We start from the raw sequence: 19,565 nt of genomic DNA on the forward strand, positions 1-19,565 counted from the left end.
ATAATTATACAAACTATACAAAAGGAAAATATTCCCGGGATTTGGGAATCCGGTGTGTGTGGACCTGCAACCGAGATGGGTGATACAGTTGGAAAGCGAACCCAGCCTAGGAAGACACGCCCTCCGAGTGCCGGCAGCAGCGGGGACTCGGTCCCAGTCTCAGAGGGTTCCCGCCGTCGCAAGACCGGCGTGGGGGGTGGCTCCTCTCCGGCCGGCGACCTCCACAATGAAAGGGGCCGCGGGAAGGCACTAGGGACCCAGTCGGCCTCCGCCCCGCCCCTACCTCGCTGAGCCAGCAGGCTGTGTCCCCGCGTTCCGCCCCACTCGGCCCGGTCCGCCGAAGCGCAGCCTGCATCTCCCATGAGCCTCTTCGGCTGTCAGCTTTCGGCAGAGAAGTGACACCTGCGCTGAGGCGGCAGTTAAAGCACGAATCGGCGTGGCCAGCGGCTGTGGGGCCCGGGCGGGAGGCGGGACTTCCGCTCCCTCGGGTTACGTCATCAGGAGGCGGAAGTGTGGCGGGGGCGGGAAGGTTGTAGAGCTGCACGTTGTGCTAGGTTTGCCGGTCTGGAAGTGGTCGCGCCCCCTTGGAGAGCGCGATCCCACGGTGAGGCCGTCCCTGACGCACTCGCGTCCCCGGTAAGTAGGGCCGCCCGGCAGCTCCGGGGGATGGAGGTGTGTGGCTCCGGTGCTGACTGGCTATGTTGTCTCTGTTGCCACTGGGCAGTGGCCTCTCCGCTTTCCTCGCCTCCCAAAGTTTCCCACTGCTCCCCTCCTTCGTGTCCGCCGCTGCCCCCGCCCAGCCTGCCCTCCACGACCGCCGGCGGGGACCCTTCCGAGGCGCGGGTCCAGCCCCGTCGCGCCCCTGATGGGCGTTTCCCTTCCGCAGATGAGCCTTCCTAACGGGACCGCGCTAGCTCTGCGCTTCAGCCCCAGGAGACGCCTGACCGTGTTCTGTTCAAAACCGACCCCCGTTTGCTCGCGCTTGTACTTTCCCGGGCTCCCCGGAGGCATCCTCAGCGCGCCGGCAGCGCCCGTCGCTCTCTGCTTCCTGAGCAGTGTTCACGCCCTTTAAAGAGCGCGTTTGTTAACCTTTTGGGGTTTTTGTGTGTGTGTGTGTGTTTTTAGCATGGTTGCTTGAATGAGAGTATTATTTTCCCACCGAGTATGTGTTCCTAGAGGGCAGGAGTCCGGTGTTGCCTATTTGGGATCTCCCTTCGTTTTCCATTTTAGCTCCCAGTGTGCACGGTTGTTGCTGGCTGCATTTTGCAAGTGAAACGAGAGGCACCGTAGATGAGTGATTTTTTTTTTTCTTCCTTCTACTGTGACCGTATCGATGTTATCAATGGATTGATACGTTTGGTGCTATTTGGTAGACAGCCTAATGACATATGAAAGACAGCCGTGCTCAATGTTGATATCAACGTCCGCAAGAATATTTAACCTTCACGCTGTAATGAAAAACCCGAGCTTGCAGAGTTTGTGCTTTCAGTCTGTGTGCTTTTCAGGTTTCTGTTTCTGAAGAGATGAAGATGTGGCAGACGTTTCACTGTAGGAAGGCTAGCCGTTCCCGGCCACTTTTCCTGTGTTATTAAAGTATGGTGCATTTTGTATGCATGTGCACGTGTTTTACAGGTGATTGTAAAGTGCTGACCACTTGCCACTGAACATAGTTGAAACAGAAAATAGGAAGATGGCAGCAAACCCTTCAGGACAAGGTAATGCATGCTGGACTGTATTTTGTTACTAGGAACTTTCCCCTTACATAGTAAACATATTTTAATAGAAAATTTGGCATACGGCAGTTACTGTAGCCAGAATAAAAAATAAATAGCAAAGTAACACCCCATTATTTAAAGCAAGTCCAACATTGTATCAGATATGTAAGATCCTTAATAGCTATTAATCCTATCTTTTAATTTGTGTTAAGATTATTCACATTGTAAACCTTAGGTCCTCCTCTAACATCTGTTTTCTTGCTCTTTACTGGAAATCAGAACCACTTTTAAAGAAGTTATATTGTCACCAAGCTATATCCATACCTTTATCTTCATTTGCTCTAAAAATTTTATTACACATTTCGCCTGTATTAAGCTAGCTCTCTAAGGCAAACCAAGTTAGACACATCCTAAAGAAGTTTTTATTTAAAAGATAAGATTTAATCTCTACAAAGTATTAAATCCTACATTGTAAGTAGTTTCCTGTTAAAAAAAACTTCAGGCAAACTTCTGCTTCTTTTCCATATCAAGTTTAAATTCCTGTTTGACCCACCATACTTTTTTGTTACTCATCTTTGGTATGACCTGTTCTGATTTTTAAAAATCTTAGTTTTGTCTTTTTTTTTTAAACTGATTTCAGAGAGGGAGAGAAACATAAATGATGAGAGAGAATCACTGACCAGCTGCCTCCTGCAAGCCCCACCTGGTATTTAGCTTGCAACCCCAGGCATGTGGCCTTGACTGGAATCGAACCTGGGACCCTTCAGTCCGCAGGCCCACGCTCTGTCCACTGAGCAAACCAGCTAGGGCAGTTTGTTGTTATCTTAGTCTTCATATAAATGGAATCATAAAGTGTGCACTTGTTTGTATCCAGCTTCTTTCCCTCCCTCTGTGAGACGTATCCATGTTGTGCCATCTACTAGTAGTTCATCCCTTTTTATTTCGGAGTTCCATGGTATTAATTGACCACAATTCATTGAATCATTCTTCTGTTTGGAGGCTTTGGGGTTTTCTCAGTTTTGGCCATTGTGAATAAACTGCTTTGAATATTTGCTGCAAGCCTTTTTGTAGATATTTGGATGAATATCTAGGAACGGAGCAGCTCAGTGTATAGTTAACTTGATAAAAAACGGGCAAACATTTTCCCAAAGTGCTTGTACCGTTTGCATTCACTCCAGCAAAGTGTGAGAATTCTGGCTGCCCCACGTGTAGCCTTGGCTGTTGGTCTTTTTGGGGGGAGCCACTTTGGGGTTGTGAAGTGTCCTGTCATTGTAGTAGTAACTTGCATTTCCCCGATGACAAATGTTGAGCACTTTTTCACATACTTATTGGCCATTGTAAACCTTCTGTTGTGAAGTGTTTGTTCATGTCTTCTGCTTCTTTTTAAAAACTGGGTTATGTCTTTTTATTTTGAAGTTTTTTTAGAGTCTGGATACTGGTCCTTTGTCACTGCTAATTGCATTATCTGGGTCATCTTGGAGTTGGTCTCTGTTGACTGCACTTTTTTTTAGTATAGGTCACACTTTACTTTTTCTTACTATACTTAGCGATTTGTTATTGGATACTGGATATTCTAATACGTTGTAGAGATCCTGGGTTCTGTTGTATTCCCCTGTAATGTGATTTTTGTTCTGACAGATGGCTTGGCTCAACTCTTACTCCAGATTGTCTCCCTTGTGTAGGACAGCAACTGAAATCTCAGCTCATTCTTTTAGCTTCCAGCTGCTGCTTTCTTGCTGGGCTCCCTGGGCTCTCCCCATATATGTGCGGTTTACAGAAAGCAAAAACTGTGGGTGGATATCAGAGGCATGTTTTAGGCTTTACTCCTTCCTGCCTTCCCCTCTTATTTGGCTACTCTGCCAGCCCTGAACTCTGTCCTCTGATACCTCAGATCAGTAAGGTGAGGCCATCCAAGCTGTTTGTGGATTGAGGAGTGCTTCAGGCCAAAGGCCACAGATTCCCAAATCTCACCAGTTGCAGTTTCTGCCCAATTTTGGTCAGTCTCTCATGCCTTCAAATAATAGGGTTACTGTAACCAAACTACTCTGCCATTCCTGGAAGTTGGAAGCCTGCTGAATCTATTTTAGTGTATTAGTTGGATTTAGGGTAAACTAAGGGTTACATGAGTTTTATAGAAGTGTAGTAAAAAGCTAGTTGCAGTCATAGCTTTACCAGCTATAACCAGCTAATACTGTTCTGTTCTCTCAAATCACAGGTCAGTATTCCCCTATGGTCTTTGACCTCTTTTCCAAGTTATAAGGACTCATATTGAAAATAATTGAAATTAAACAAAAATGAAAACTAAGTGAAGTCTAATTTGAAAAGAAAATATGCTAACAACCACACAATGCAGTCCTACTGAAAATGAAATTTTAAATTATCTCTTTGTTCTAGTAACACAAATACATGAGATTTACAATTTGCTGGTTACTCATTTTTTAGCAGTTGCAAAAAACACAGTCATTTTTAGTGCGGCCTTTGATTGATCCACAGTCAAATTCACCATGAAGCACAGTCAAAACCACTTTGGCTTTTGTTACTGTTTTGTCAGAGATTTTGTTGGCGTCATGGAGCTGCTGCTGTTAGTCACCAGCAGAGGGAGTCCACGTCATGTTCTATAGACTCCCAGACTCGATGAAAATATTAAATTCTTAATTATTTGGATCTATTGCATTTTACTTTCTCTATTAAATATTTCTGCACTGCTTATGAGTGGGACTCATATTATGGGGACTTAGGGACTACTTATTATGGGGATTGAATGTCAAGTGCCATAATTATCTTATAGTGATAACTGAAAGAACAATGACTAAACAATTCTTGACCCATACATTATAGTATATTAATGTCTCTGGTGTAGGGGATAGAATCCTATTGTGCCCACTAACCCCTCTTTCAGATCTAGCCTTCTATCATATTGTAATATGCTGAATTTCATAAGCTCTTGGCAGACAGTTATTAATGTCTCATAGTTTTAGCATCCATAGTAGTGTGGATTTAACAGCGGTCGCCAACTGGTGGTCCGTGAGGTCCAAAAGGTTGTCGACCGCTGGTGTAGAACATTATTCTTGGATTGAAGTAACATTTTGAGAATTTTAATATGTAAAGGCAGATCCTCAAATTGGAATTTGTCCAAGGTACCATTCTTGTGTAAGGAGTCTTTCATTATTGGTAATATTGTATCAAGGTCCTGTGATCATGTGGTGGTAGTTGGATAGGTCTAACCTGAGAATCCTGGTAAAATACTGAGTAAAGAATGTGAATTCTTCTCTTTGATTATTTTATAATTATCTCAAAATGCTTGTAGAAATATCTATAAACCATGCAGATCAAGTGGTGGGAACTGTTGACTGGGGGCCACTCTTGATGCCCTTAGCTGTGATTTTAGGGTGCTGTGTAGGAAGTGGGTGGCTTAACTCCTGGGAGGTTGTCTTGGTTGACCGCAGACTCAAGTAGAAGTCTTACCTAAACCATCTATGGTCCAGAAGAAAGCAGATTTACCCTTCTGGCTTGTACTAAGGTATGCTACTTTTGAATTTAGAGTTTGTTCCAGTGCATAATTTGCTTTTCTGGAACTTTTTAGCTTAGCTACAGTTCCCTGTATCTACCCCTTCCTCCTGTACTTAAACAAAAAAGTACACAGCTACACTTTACAAACAGACATATACTTACCAGTAGAAACAAAACACCTAAATGTTAACACTAACTTAATTATTAACATAGTAACAATTATTTCCACCCTTTCTTTACAACTGTCTTTTTATGTCCTTTAACTTTCCTTTTTGCATCTTCTTGTGAATTCATGGCTTTTAGATTTGATTTGTTCCATCTAGCTATACTTATTATTCTCTCTAATGTCCCATTGTGTCAGCCTGGCTAATCTCAAACTGGCTTCTATGTCCTTTGAGCATATCCTGAGCCTTAAAAAAAAAAAACCAAAACTCTTCTTACTTTCTGACAAGATATTCCAGGTCCATCTTGATTATTTTCCTTCCCTATGACATGGAACTAGTACTCCCCGAGAACCCTGGTTCCTTTTCACGGAGGATAGTATAAAATATTTTCTTGTGAGCAAATTAATCTTTAGGGAATTTATATTTCTCTAAATAGCACTTCAGTTCTTTCCAATGTGGTAACTTATTTTGCTCATCATATAACTTAAACACTACTGGATTTTTTACTTTTCTTTTCAAAAAATTTCTATTTTATATTTATAGTACCTTTAAATCTCTAAAAAAAAGATGTAACTATATAATTCACTTCTAAAAATACAATAGGCTCTTCTGAAAAAAATGAAAAAAAAAAATCTTGTCCTATAGTTGAAAATATAGCTGGCGGTGTAACTTGCTTTAAATATATGCAACTTCATATATACACATGGGAGAGTACCAGTTTTTCCCTTTTTTTAAAAAAAAATGTTTTTGTTGATTTGAGAGAGAGAAAGGGCAGGAGAGGGAGAGAGAGAGAAACATTGATCAGCTGCCTCCTGCATGGTCCCCATCAGGGATTAAGCCTGAAACCGGGGCTTGTGCCCTGAACTGGCAGCCTCTTGGTGCAGGGACGATGCTCAACCAGCTGAGCCACACCGGCTAGGCCCAGTTTTCTTTCCCATTGAAAGCATTCTTCACTTTACAAAGAACTCACTTTTGGATCCCTTTAAATAACACATTCCAGTATATACCTATCCGTCCATAAATATCATACTTTAATTTATATTACATGACTTTTAGGGAAGTTTCTAGTGTATGAAATCAATAATACTCATTTTCTGAATTTCCCATCGAATATATTATCAGATCATTTATACACATTTGTTTATTTGGATAACAGGCCAGCCATGAGGTAGTAAATAGATTGACAATAACGTAGCCTTCCTTAGTGACTAAGAACACTGACAATCAAAGAAACTATATTAATTTAGAAATTATATATTAATTTTGAGCCTATAGTTACTAATTTTCACACCTGATTTCCATAGTAACAAGGAGTTAACTCTAGCATCCTGTGCTCTGATTGCCAAACATGTATGAATTTTTTTAAGGAGGTTATTCCTTCTTAACCAAGCCAAGAAAGACAGGTGGTTTTTATGAGAAGTTGGTGAATTATATACGGTTGTTGTTTTTGTAAGTAAAAAATGATACAGGCAATTGAATACAGATACAGGCAATTGAATAAATTTAACTTAATACATAAATTAAAAGTTTTCTTACTATATTTATGTAATATTCCCAGTTGTATAAAGATGAGTTGCTATTTATGGTTTGTGATGGCCAGTCTTATTAGAGGTCTAAATTTGTAAGAAGTTACTTAACCATTAAAAATACTTTTTTGTGGCCTTTATTTCTATAGCACCTTCTTTTTTTTTTTTAAATATATTCCATTGATTTTCTACAGAAAGGAAGGGAGAGAGATAGAGAGTTAGAAACATCGATGAGAGAGAAACATGGATCAGCTGCCTTCTGCACATCTCCTACTGGGGATGTGCCCACAACCGAGGTACATGGCCTTGACCGGAATCAAACCAGGGACCCTTCAGTCCGCAGGCCGACGCTCTATCCACTGAGCCAAACCGGTTTCGGCATAGCACCTTCTTTTTAAACCCCTTTGGCAGATTGCCTTGGCAATCAGTTGCTTTGGTATTAGTTGAAGTAAAGGTCTAAAGCTGTGGTTTGTAAACTACAGTAGTTCCCTCTTATTCATGAGGGGAATATTCCAAGACCCCCTGGATACCGGAAACCTCAGATAGTACTGCGCCTTATGTATAGTATGTTTTTCCTATACGTAATACCTATGAGAAAGTTTACTTTAAAAATTAGGCCTAGTAACAAATTAACAACCATAATAAAATAGAATAGTTATAACCATACACTGTAATAAAAGTTATGTGAATGTGGTCTCTCTCAAAATATCTTACTGTACTGTACGTGCAGCATGGATACACTGGACAAAGGGATGATTCACGTCCCAGGCGGGATGGAGTGGGATGGCACGAGATTTAGCTGAAAATGCTGCAAACTCAGTGTATATATTTTGTATGTACATGTTGGAATTGAGTTCAGATTTTTAAAACATAGTTTGTTACTGCTTCTGGGCCAAGATCTTCTGGAAGATCAAGCCCATCGTTAAGTATCGATAAAGAACATACTCTTTTGTACCCTGTCAGTTATGCTCCATTTCTTTCTCAGAATTGCTTTCTAATCAGCTGCAATTCTTTTACTTATTCCTTGAAAGATTGTGTGTCATTTCTGAATGAAAGCAGTTGAGAAAAAGAAACATTGTTTTGATCTAAGTATGTCTAATGCTTTATTCTTCCATGAAAGAGACTTTCATAAAGAGGCCTAAAAGTGAGAACTAAGAAAATCTCCACTCCCAGAGATTGACTGCGCAGGATAGAGGTTAGTCCTTGCAGTATCGGGGCCTCAGAGATTTTGTTAAAAAACAAATGTTGTTATCCATACCTTGGTGATTAAAATTCCTTAGAATTGAGTCTTAAAAATCCTTGGTCAGCATTATTCTTTGCATATATCCATGTATTAAGCTGTTATAGTTGCTGGGAAATAGCAGTCGGGAAACGGTAACCATCTAAAGAGACTACTTATTAGTGAGTTCATTATCATGTTAGAGAAGAGAATTTTGCTGCCTGGGTTTCAGGATGGCCTAAAATAGCTCTAAAATGTTTTTTATTTCTCTTTTTCTTCTCCCAACCTTCTTCTTTTTTTTTTAGGTTTTCAAAACAAAAATAGAGTTGCAATCTTGGCAGAATTGGACAAAGAGAAAAGAAAATTACTAATGCAGAACCAATCTTCAACAAATCATCCTGGAGCTAGGTACCGAAGAATAATGTGTTTTTTAAGTTCAGGGATATAAAAAATATCTTGGACAAAATAATTCAAGTGGATTGGCAATGGTTTGTTTCTTTAATATTGGAATTTACATTATATTTTGTTCCCTAGCTAAATTTGAAAAAATTAGACTAACTGATTCTATTTTAAATATTTTAATTCTAATTAGAATATTTAATTTTCGCTACAGCCTGCTTTTATGAAAAGATAAGGGTTTTGTATGAGTTTTGTTTGTAACTTAAATTATTCCAGTGTCCCACTTTTTAAAAAAATATATTTTTATTGATTTTAGAGGGGAAGGCAGAGGGAGAGAGAGATAGAAACATCAGTGATGAGAGAGAATCATTGAATAGCTACCCCCTGCATGTCCCACACTGGGGATCAAGCCTGCAACCCAGGCATGGGCCTCAACCGGGAATTGAACCGTGACCTCCTGGCTCATGGGTAGACGCTCAACCACTGAGCTATGCTGGTTGGGCTCCAGTGTCCCACTTTTTTAAGCATTCTTCAAAGTAGGTGAATTTAGATAGCTTAATGCCCTTTGTTCAGTTCGTGCCATCTTAAATCTCTTCCCTCAGATCTATTATCCCATCCAGCCACTACCCTAACTGTCCCATCTTTTCCAGCCAGACCTCTTATAGAGTTGTTTATACTCATCTCTGCTTTCTTACTTATTTACACCCCAGCCCACTACCAGGTGTCTCCTTCCCGCTCCCTAGAATAGGTTTGAGCCTAATTCACTTGCAACCACCTTGTGGCTAAAGCTGCTACCAACCTTTTCTAGTTAGAGACCTTACATTATTTGACACCACTGATCACTCTCTCCTTCTTAAAAATACTCATTCTTTGGCTTCCATTCACTCCGTGTTATACTATCTTGCTTTCTTCTGCAGACATTTCTCCACTGCCTGTCTCTTGAATGTTGATGTTCCTCAGGGTTCTGTTCTAGGCCCAGTTTCTCAGTCTACATCTTTTCACCAGACAGTTGCATCCACTTTCACAGCCTGTTAATTATGTGGGGGTAACTTTTACACATTTGCATTTTTAGCCTAGTCCTTTCTCCCCAGCTCCAGGCTGCCTCCTGAACATCTCCACTGTGATGTCCTCCAGGCATTTTAAACTAGTAGTCACCAAACTGAACTCATCTTCCCTTCCTTTAACTAACTACTTAATATTCTTGTGTGTGTGTGTGTGTGTGTGTGTTTGTGTGTTTTGTCCCAGTGAGAGGTACAGATCTACTAGTTATCAAAGTCAGAAATTCGAATTTTAATTGGTTATCATTTAATTACTGTCTCCAAGCATTTACCATTCTCTTATGTTTACACTTTGAAATGTATTTCAAATCTGTCCACTTTTCATTGCCCTGGTCCTGGCACTGTCATTTCTTTCCTCATTACTATAACTGCTTTGTCACTGGATTTCCTGTAGTCTCAAATACATTTGTCAGTCATGTCGGTTAGGATATTTTAATCTGGAAATAGCAAAAAACGAACAGTTTCCATACACATTAGGGTACATGTTAATCAGGAATGTGAAGATAAGGTGGTTCAGAGCAGTTTAATGGTGGCACAACTCTGTCAGCAGTGATCCAGCTTTCTTTCATCTTTCCTTTCTGCCTTTCTCCATGAGTCCGCAGCTCCCTTATGGTCAAAATATGACTGCGATATCCTAGGCCTCACCTCTGCACCAAGCCACCTGGAGAGGCAAAGGCCAGGAGGTTCCTACCCTATGTTCCTTTTGTAAAAGTGAGGACTATAGTCTCAGGAGCCTCAACAGACTACCCATCAAATCTAGTTGCTCAAAACGGTGTACCTTTCTCTTGCCTAAGCCAGAAACCAGCAAAGGGGATGGCATTGTCGTACACCAGAGTTCTCCCCTGAGGGGTGAGCCTGGCCTGCCCCGAAGCATGAAGTCAGTGATAATTGAACTAAGTTCAGTTCCATTAGCAAGAAGAGAACAGCTGTTGAGGTGACCGGCACTGTCTGCCATCGCAGTGGTCTTTCTGAACTGCCAGGTGGCGCTTCTGATCGTGTCGCTCCTCGGCTCATGGCATTCCTTGAAGTCTCCCTTTACCGCTAGGATAAGGTCTACATTTCTTAAGTTCTTTCACAAAGCTCTTCATATCCTGGCACCTACCTTCCCCTCCAGCCTCATTTTTTGCCAACCCTCTTCACCCTTCCCCAACCCCGACCTCCAGTCCTACTAAACTGTGAGTTCTCCAAACATGTCAAGCTCTTCTGCCCTGGGCCCTTTTGCGTGCCATACCTTCTCGAAACATTCAAGTCTTCAATTTTCATCATAAATGTAACTTACAGTAGACTGGAATCCCTCAAATCCGTTTGAAAGTAGGGGACCATAAATCATCAAAAAAAGGACATAATTTGAAGCCCCAGTAAATAACAGGCTTTCTTCGTGTATATTAATGTAGACAGTGGGAGAAGGAAAAACATATTCTGGAAGGTCTCTTTTTATCCCAACATATTATATAATGAAAAAATGTGATTCAGAAGTAAGGAAGCCTGTATGTGGAACAGCCACCTAACTAAGATTCCTGTTACAGCATCGCACTTTCGAGACCCTCTCTTAATAAGGACTTCCGGGATCACGCTGAGCAGCAGCATATTGCTGCCCAGCAGAAGGCAGCGTTGCAGGTGAGCAAAGTGTAACTGCCATTCTTGTCTCACTGGGGATTCCTGGGTCTTAGAAGCCAGCACAATTCTTGTTTTGTATTTCAGTGGAGCAATATCAATAAAAATGTTCCACACATAATTGCAGTGGTTTGCTGATGTTCAATTGTGCCCAGAGGATTTGAAGGACCAAAACAGAAGTAATGAAACTATCTTTTATGGTATCGACTCGGTCATGATTGATTCTGTGCTGTACCTGGCAAGGGATTGCTTGCACACTAGAGTTTAGGGTATTTGGATGGACAGAATGATCTTAAAAGCTGAACTGGCTAGTTTAACAGTACATATATATTTTTTCAAATTAGACCCTTTGATGGTCTTACTGGTTTATTATTGTTGTGTGAATTCTTTTTGTAATGTCTGCATGGCTGTTTCACAGGAAATGTTTAAAGCATCCTCTTACCATAGGAATGTGATAATCATCAGTTTAAAAATATATTTTCTTCATAGTGATAAACAGTTTCAGTACTGCTCTGATCTTGGATAATTTAAGATGATCCAAGATCATTATCTGTGCTTTGAAATCTCAGAATTTCAGAATTGGAAGGGACATTAGAGATCATCTTACTTTTTGCTGCTGTTGTTTATCCTCACCTGGGGATATTTTTCCATTGATTTTTAGAGAGCGGAAGGGAAGGAGAGAGACACAGAGAGAGAAACATCAATGTGAGGGAGACACATCAATTGGTTGCCTCCCACACGTGCCCTGACTGGGGCCGGGGATCAAGCCTGCAACTGAGGTTTGTGCCTTTGACTGGAATCGAACCCAGGACCCTTCAGTCCACAGGCCACAGTGCTCTATGGACTGAGCTAAACAGGCGAGGGGGAGATAATCTCACTTTAGATGACCTAAAAACAGTCCTTTCTTTAGTGACAGAGGAAGTCACTGGTGGTTTTCTGTTATTTATATTCCAGCATTCATCTGCCTTTTCCCCCTTCTTCCAACTACTGCCGTTCTTTCTCAAGTTCCTGCTTTGTTGATCAAAAGCAGAGTACTTTGGGACCATTGTTGCTAGTTTCCCTCCATTTCAAGGAACAAAATATATCATTTGTGTTTTTGACTCTATTGACTGGAAAGAATCATTGGGGAGAAAGTATGTATGATAGATGAGTACCTGGTGCAACTTGTTAATATGAATTCTTTTTTATTGCCCATCCCCTGGGTATTTTAACAAAATTAGCACAAGCACTGATTGTTAAAATAAATTTGGTCTCAAAAAAAACAAAAACAAAGAAAAAAAATTTGATCTCAAGCACTCAGAAAAGATAATTAATTTTAATGCCTTGGCTGAAGAATTATGACTCTTAATAGCTTACTTGCCTTTTTTTAAAACTCTTTCCCAGCATGCACATGCCCATTCATCTGGATACTTCATAACTCAAGACTCCGCATTTGGGAATCTTATTCTTCCTGTTTTACCTCGCCTGGACCCAGAATGAAGAAATTATTTGTAATGACATTGACTTTGTAATATCAAACGCCAAAGCTACTATCGTTCAGTGCTATACAAGCTGTGACTTTCAGAATCGGTGAACTTAATACTTTTTACTTCCTTAAAAGAAAGGTATGTGTAAGTGAAAGCAAAAAAGAAAAGGTAACCCGGATGATGAGAGCTTTGGAAGCTGTATTATCTAAGGACTGATTATGCTACTGTGACTGTAACTTACTTGTAATGCAGTTTGATTTTAAGGCTAAATCAGACTCTGAATTAGATGGTCACATAAACTCACTCCCCAGCCCTAAGCCCCCAAATAGTTGGACTGAGTACATCATGTCCACAAGAGACTTATAAAAGCCATTTATAGTACTTTAAAGAAATGAGGGTGCTTTTTAAAATGTGAACCAAAAGGTTTAAATAAGTTACATTCATATTTGCTGTGCATAGAATTGGTATCAGTGTACCTTTTGAGTTTATGGTCAGCATGTCATCCTGAAATATTCTTTAACTCATAACTGTTCCTTATTTTCAGTTTTAAAAGAAAACCCAAGACTAAGTTTCTAAATGAAACATTTATAAACCTATGCCACTATAAATTAGGTGACAAAATACTATTAAAAATAAATATATGAAATGTGGTGGTTTTAAATTTTATACATGCTCTTAGTGTTACTACAATGGTGTACCTGCATGGTTTTATTGTCCGTTTTTGTTCTAATTAGAAACGTGTGCAAGCTGGGCCCCTTTTTAATTCCTTTAAGAAGTTGGGTTAAGCAGTTTGTCAATATGACACATCCTTAACAGAATCTGGAGTGCTTGTTTAAATATGCAGTCCCTACAGCCTTACCCTAGTCCTATAGAATCAGAAATCTCTTCATTCAAAATAAAGTCTGAAAACCATGGGTTGGAGAATTCAGTTTTCATGATATATGTTTACAAATTCATAGATCTGTAGGTCTCTGAAACTTAGAGATCATTTAGCTAAAATCTACATTTTTTTTACTTCTAATACTATTCAATTTATTTTATACTATATCACAGGTACAGTATTTTATATACTGCTTATAACTGACCTCATCTTGGCCTTGAGTCCCCATCCTCTCTAGTGGTAGGATAAAATTTAAACTTAAATTTCCAGTTTGGGTCAGTATTTAATCAGAGTTCACCTCCCTTTTCAAAAAGTTTCTTCTCCTTCCCTAGACATTTGCACCAACCACATAGCCCCATCTTGCCCAAACTAATTAAAGCAGAAGTGGACAAAAGAATTGGCTGTGCCATTTAGATGCTTTCTCTTGAAAATTTGAATTGATTTTCTTCATTTGGGTGAGTTGGCAGCTGTCCCCCTTGTAATGGTCACCATTGCGGCAAAGGTGCCCTGACTCCTGCTGCTGAGCTCCCTGGGGGCTCGGGCTCCAGTCCTGCCTCAGGTCTCACCAGCTTCCTTTAATGGTCCTCACTTTTTTGAATGTGACTAAGTTTCTGTTCTTTGTGATACACGACCTACATCCATGGTTCTAAATCTATCTACTTGATACTAGGGAGATAGAAAATTTGGATTGTAGTTTTTATACTATCAAAGCCTCTACCTAAGGTGTGACTTTTATAACTTAGGTCAAAGCGATCTTTTTTCCAGTGATATCTTTTCTAGTGTCCTACCCTTTTAAATAGGTGTTGCCTAAATCATGCACTCCTGGCTAGTAAACCCTTTCTCCCCTGCTCCTTTAAATCATTTTCAAATTCAACTCAATTCCATAGGTATTGATTAAAATCTACTCTGTAAAACCCTGTGTTTCGTGGAGGGGGGTGGGTATGATGAGTGATACCTGCTCTTAAAGAGTTCCCAGTGGCAGAGCCTACTCTGGGGCAGCAGTAATGCTACCGGAAGTCGGGATGCAGTGAGTCGCGGGAGAGCATCCTGGAGCCTGCAGCAGTCTAGATAGGCCGGGAAGTACTGGCGTGATTTTACCCGGCACGGAAGGGAAGAGCTGCTCCAGGTCAAGATTTCATAATCAGAGAAGCAGGAACTAAGGCACCTGTGAGGACGACAGGACATGGGAAAGGGCAGCAGTGGACTCCGTCAGAAGCCCTGAGATAGTTTCATTATTGCTTCCCTTGGATTATGGGTGAATTGGTCTAACTCGCTTTATCTCTCTTTACATGTCACTCCATCTGCAATATAGGAAGAGAACACACTTTGTCTACTTCATTAGAGTGACAGAATGTAGTAATAGGAGGTTTTGTTCCTTGAATCTTGTTTCTCTGTGTTTGTGTATGTGTCTTACTTATGGTGTTTATTGTATGTTCCATCAGTAGGTAAGATCTCTGAAGGCAAGAATTTTTGTTTCCCTCCCTCTTTGTTTACTACTGTATTCTGCTTAGAATAGCATTTGGTATACAGTAGATGGTCAGTACCTGATTGTTGAAGGAAGGGAGAAAGGAAGGAAGGACTATATATGACCTGGGTGGTGATGTAAAGGGTATTTTTTTTTTTTTACTGTGTGTCAAGGTAATAAAGTTTTGAAAGCCACTGCTACATAATACAGATGATAGTGCTTTGTATGATTCTGGAATAAAAACTGAAATGATACAGTTTCAAAGGCACATATTTTTTCCTGGACAATCTATAAGCTGTCTTAAGTTGTCTCAGTTCTTTGCTTCACTTTAGCAACAGAATCTCTTAGTCATCTACTCAGCATTTATTCTTCCTTTGCCCCTACACCCTTCCCCAGTACAGCCAACGTGCTTCGGGGGAAGCTGACCGCCCAGCATCAGGACTGGGCCTTACGTGCTCCCGACCAGTCAGGGAATTCATTCCCTTTTGCTGGTCAGCACGTGGTATTTCACAGACCGCAGGAACTGGCTCAGCATTGCACGTGCTAGCCACAGTCAGCCCAAATGAGACTCCAGGAGAGGATTGTTGGGTTTATGGAAAAGACATGTTCTCATGTCTATACCTATGTATATACCTATACATACTGTATAGTATGTATATACATATACCTATGCTGCCCCGTTTACCATGGGGTTACGTGCCAATAAACCCATCATAAGTTGAAAAATCTAAGTAGAAAATGCATTTAACACAGCTAACCTACCAAATAGCATACCTTAGCCCAGCCTGCCTTTAACATGCTCAGCCCACAACATCTAAAACACGCTGGCAATACAGTGCACTGCAGGGTGTTGTTTCTTTGCCCTCGTGATCGTGTGCCTGACTGGAGCTGACTCCCATGACCGCCATGCTGCAAGGAAGCCCAAGCTAAGCACGTGGAACACTGAGGTGCCAGACATGTGAGTGAAGCCACTTTGGACCTTCCTTCTCAGTCCAGCCACCAGCTGAATGCAGCCAAGCGAGTGACCCCAATTGATGCCATCTAGAGCAGGATTGCCCAGCTGAGCAGAATTTCCACCGAATTGTAAGAAATAATAAATTGTTGGTGTTTTAAACCTCTACGTTTTGGAGTAGTTCATGATGCAGCAAAATATAATAACACTCTTGATCTCCAAACTCCCATATGCATTGCCAACATGACATCTCTACTTGGAAGTCTAATGGGCATCCATGTCCAAAATCCGACTCTTGGTCTCTCACCTTCCCAGCATGTTTTTTGCCCAGCATTTCCCACCCAGTAAGAGGCTACTTGCACAGCTGTACACACGGCAGTCATTCTAGACGCCTTTCTCACACTCCTCTTTCAGTCTAGCAGCTCCATAATCCCACGAATTCTAACCAATTCCTCTGCTATCATTTTGCTCCAAGCCACCATCATATCATTTACCTAGACTACTGCAATAGCCTAACTGGTCTTCCTTTTCCACATTTGTCCCTGCCCTTCAAAGTTGAGAATATTCAGTACAGCAGCCAGAGTGATACTTTAAGAATGTGAGACACATGGCCCTGGTTGGTGTGGCTCAGTTGGTTGAGCGCCATCCCATGCACCAAGAGGTTACCAGTTTGATTCCTGGTCAGAGCACGTGCCTGGGTTGCTGGCTTGATCCCCAGTAGGCAGTGAGCAGGAGGCAGCTGATCAATGATTCTCTCACATCATTGATGTTTCTCTCCCTCTCTCCCTTCCTCTCTGAAATCAATAAAAGATTTTTTTTTTAAAGGAATTTAGCTGCAACCTGTTCACATGCTTCTCCAGCAGTCTTTTGGAACTCTTCTCAGGCCACAGCTGTTACTACCATCGGGAATCTCCGGGAGATTCAGAGCCTCACAATGTAGCAACTACAGTGAGGCTGGCAGCCATAGTTCTGTTAAGAAAACAGGGGTGTGTGCCAGCCCCTCATGCTCATTATGGAGCTATTAATTCAAGTTCTCTTGGGAAAGCATCCAACAGTGAAAATACAGGCTCTGAGCAGCCACAGGCAGGAGCTCAGCCCTCCAACCAGGGAGGCACAGACCTTTAGAGAACTGAGTTCTCCCAGTTTAGCCACTTTGTGAGACAGATGCCAAGCTGCCCCCTTTGATCTGCTAGGCTCCTTGGGAATGGAGATGGCCTGCAGGGGACAGTGGTCAGCCTGTAGGCTGTTCAACATTGCTAACTTCTGAGGCTGCAGAACCCAAGAGGACTAGCTGCTCCTTCGAGAAGAAGCTCCCATGTACAGCATACCAGAAGAGAACTAAAAGAATGAGTAAGACTTACAAAAGGAGGGGGTCGTGGTAGAGGAGCAGGTGGAAGGAAAAGGGCATCCCAGGCAGAGAGGGAGGGGGTGGTGTAACAGTAGGAGCCAGCAATCCACGTGGAGGGTTTGGAGCTTTATTAGAGAGCCATTAAAGAGGAAGTGATAGAATGAGGCTGTACTTAGATTTTCCTAGGAAGCAGTGGAGGGTGGGCTGCTGGAGGCAAGGCGGCCACTCGGGTTGCTGTTAAGTGATTGTAGGGCAAAATGATATGGGGCTGATCAAGTTGGTGGCAGTGAGAAGATTCAAGGATATGAAGGTAGGTAGAATTATCAGATAATGGAAGCTGATTAGGAAGGATGGAAGAGGGACAGGGAGAGGGAGGTGGGAGGTCCTGGAATAACTGTCAGGTTTCTGGCTTCAGCAACAAGGTGGATACAGGTACCATTTCCTTAGGAAGAAATAAGGGGTGTGGACATGGGGTTGAAGAGCCTTTCTCAACTGGGGTTGCACTAGAGAAGTAAGCCCTAATGCCATAAGGCCTCCATTAACAATTAACACTTCTCCCCTGCACTTAGAATGGTATTAGTAGTTATGTCCTAGGGAGAATTGAAGAAAATAGGCACTTATGTCATTCTCTGCATTGTGTGGTTCAGGCAAAGAACCCCAGTGGGGAAAGGTTACATGTAGGTCTACCTATGCTAAGGCCATGGGAGGGGGTGAAACTGCCTTGAGAAAATGTATACAATTGAACCTATAAATGAGAGAATCAAGAGATGAGGAGCCTGAGAAAGAGAATCTAGAGACGCAATGGGAAAACCAGGAGTCAGGGACTACCTTACATTCTCATGGAAGCCAAGGAGATCATTTTAAAAAAGAGAATGGGTTAATGCTGTTTCCCTGTGGTTATTGTGCTCCTGGGGATGCTAGAGGTGATTATTGGAGCAACCCTTTTTAATTTTAGTAGTTACATATTAAATCTATCTATTGCAAGTAATACAGCAACTGTACAGTAATATAAACAATCACAGCTAACAGTTATTTGTGGACAGTTACTCTTTGCCAGCCATTGTTCTACATGCTTTATATGCATTGACATCTTACCTAATCCTCACACACAGCCCTACAAGGTAGACACTGTTATCGCCCATTCAATGATGAAGAAATCGAGGTACAGAGAGATCAAATTATTGCCCAAGGTCATAGAACTAGTAAGAGGCAGAGCTGGAATTTGAACCCAAGTGGTTTGTTTCAAGGAATCCTGCTTTTTTTTTAAGTATTTATTTTTTGCTCTAACAAATTTAAGTTAAAAAAAGAATAAATTTAAAGAATAGGAGAAGTAGACTCAAATTTCATAAAAATTGTGGAGGAGGCATAGGAATGACTGACAGTTGGGAAAGAATGCCCTGGCTGGAGAGTTCCACTGAGAAATAATGAGAGCAGAGACATACATGATAGTGGGGTATCCATAATCTACACATGCCTGAGAAGGTAGGGCAAAAGGAAACATCTGGATCATACTCTTCCCTGCCTAGGGGAAGGATAAACTGCATCCTTTCAAATCCGGGCCCCTATCATAGGGACAGACAACAACAGCAAATACTGTACTAATTATGAACCAGCAAAACGTATTTGTTATTGGCGGGGGGGGGGGGGGTTGGATTCTTTACCCATGTCCTTAAAGATTCACTGGGTTCTTTAAATTTGACCAAACTCTTCAACATTATTACCATCCTTAATTGTATTAGAAAAGTGCTAAATTACCCTCCATGATTGCATTTTGAACATTTCAACAGCTGAGCACATTGTAAATACTCCAGCAGGAATTTTTATTTCTCATCCTCATTTCTTTGGGATCCCGTGAGAAATACGAGAATCTTGTTTATTGCTGAAATATATCTTGTTTAGTGTCTTTCATGACCGTCCCTGGTGTGTTCCCAGCAAAACTGGTCATAAAAATGCTCCAAAGTAAAGGAAGAAATAAAACAGGGAAACTGAAAGAAAGAAAAGGAAAAGGAAATTTATTGGGAAGATGGGTGCGCCTTCTGGGGCTCCAGGTCTTAATCCGGGCGAGGGCAAGAAAACGGAGATGGAATAGGTTGAAACCACCCGAAAAGTACTGGTCAGGAGAGACCCCCTCAAGCACTTGGAAATGATGGCTGGACACCTCGGTGAGAGTGGGCGAGCACCAGGCATTTACCCTACAGCATCCCTGGCTGGTGATCGCCTGGAGGTCCTCTCCTTTCGAGGTTTTGGTA

General features: G+C 41.5%; 1 protein-coding gene across 5 annotated transcripts; it reads left to right on the top strand.

The window, feature by feature from the left end:
- Positions 1-489: 489 nt before the first annotated feature.
- On the top strand, positions 490-15,275 carry LOC118667175 (INTS3 and NABP interacting protein). Of its 5 annotated transcripts, XM_036329993.1 has the most exons (6): positions 498-636; positions 1,633-1,715; positions 8,036-8,110; positions 8,440-8,542; positions 11,118-11,208; positions 12,589-15,275. In XM_036329993.1, the coding sequence occupies exons 4-6, from the start codon at positions 8,505-8,507 to the stop codon at positions 12,682-12,684; spliced, it is 225 nt and encodes a 74-aa protein (XP_036185886.1). In that variant the 5' UTR covers positions 498-636; positions 1,633-1,715; positions 8,036-8,110; positions 8,440-8,504; the 3' UTR covers positions 12,685-15,275. The 5 variants fall into 5 exon arrangements, with proteins under 5 accessions (XP_036185885.1, XP_036185889.1, XP_036185887.1 ...); XM_036329992.1 differs by lacking the exon at positions 8,036-8,110 and having other exon boundaries at positions 490-636; XM_036329994.1 differs by lacking the exon at positions 1,633-1,715 and having other exon boundaries at positions 496-636.
- Positions 15,276-19,565: the final 4,290 nt, after the last annotated feature.

The sequence above is a fragment of the Myotis myotis genome, unplaced genomic scaffold (genome assembly GCF_014108235.1).
Source record: "Myotis myotis isolate mMyoMyo1 unplaced genomic scaffold, mMyoMyo1.p scaffold_m19_p_12, whole genome shotgun sequence".
Taxonomy (NCBI): Eukaryota; Metazoa; Chordata; class Mammalia; order Chiroptera; family Vespertilionidae; genus Myotis; species Myotis myotis.

Bases quoted from the DNA above. Each gene is read 5' to 3' on its own strand.
- LOC118667175 (XM_036329992.1), top strand. From the start codon at position 1,691: ATGGCAGCAAACCCTTCAGGACAAG. The intron at 1,716-8,439 runs GTAATGCATGCT...TTTTTTTTTTAG, and splicing joins AGCAAACCCTTCAGGACAAG to GTTTTCAAAACAAAAATAGA. The intron at 11,209-12,588 runs GTGAGCAAAGTG...ACTCTTTCCCAG, and splicing joins AGCAGAAGGCAGCGTTGCAG to CATGCACATGCCCATTCATC.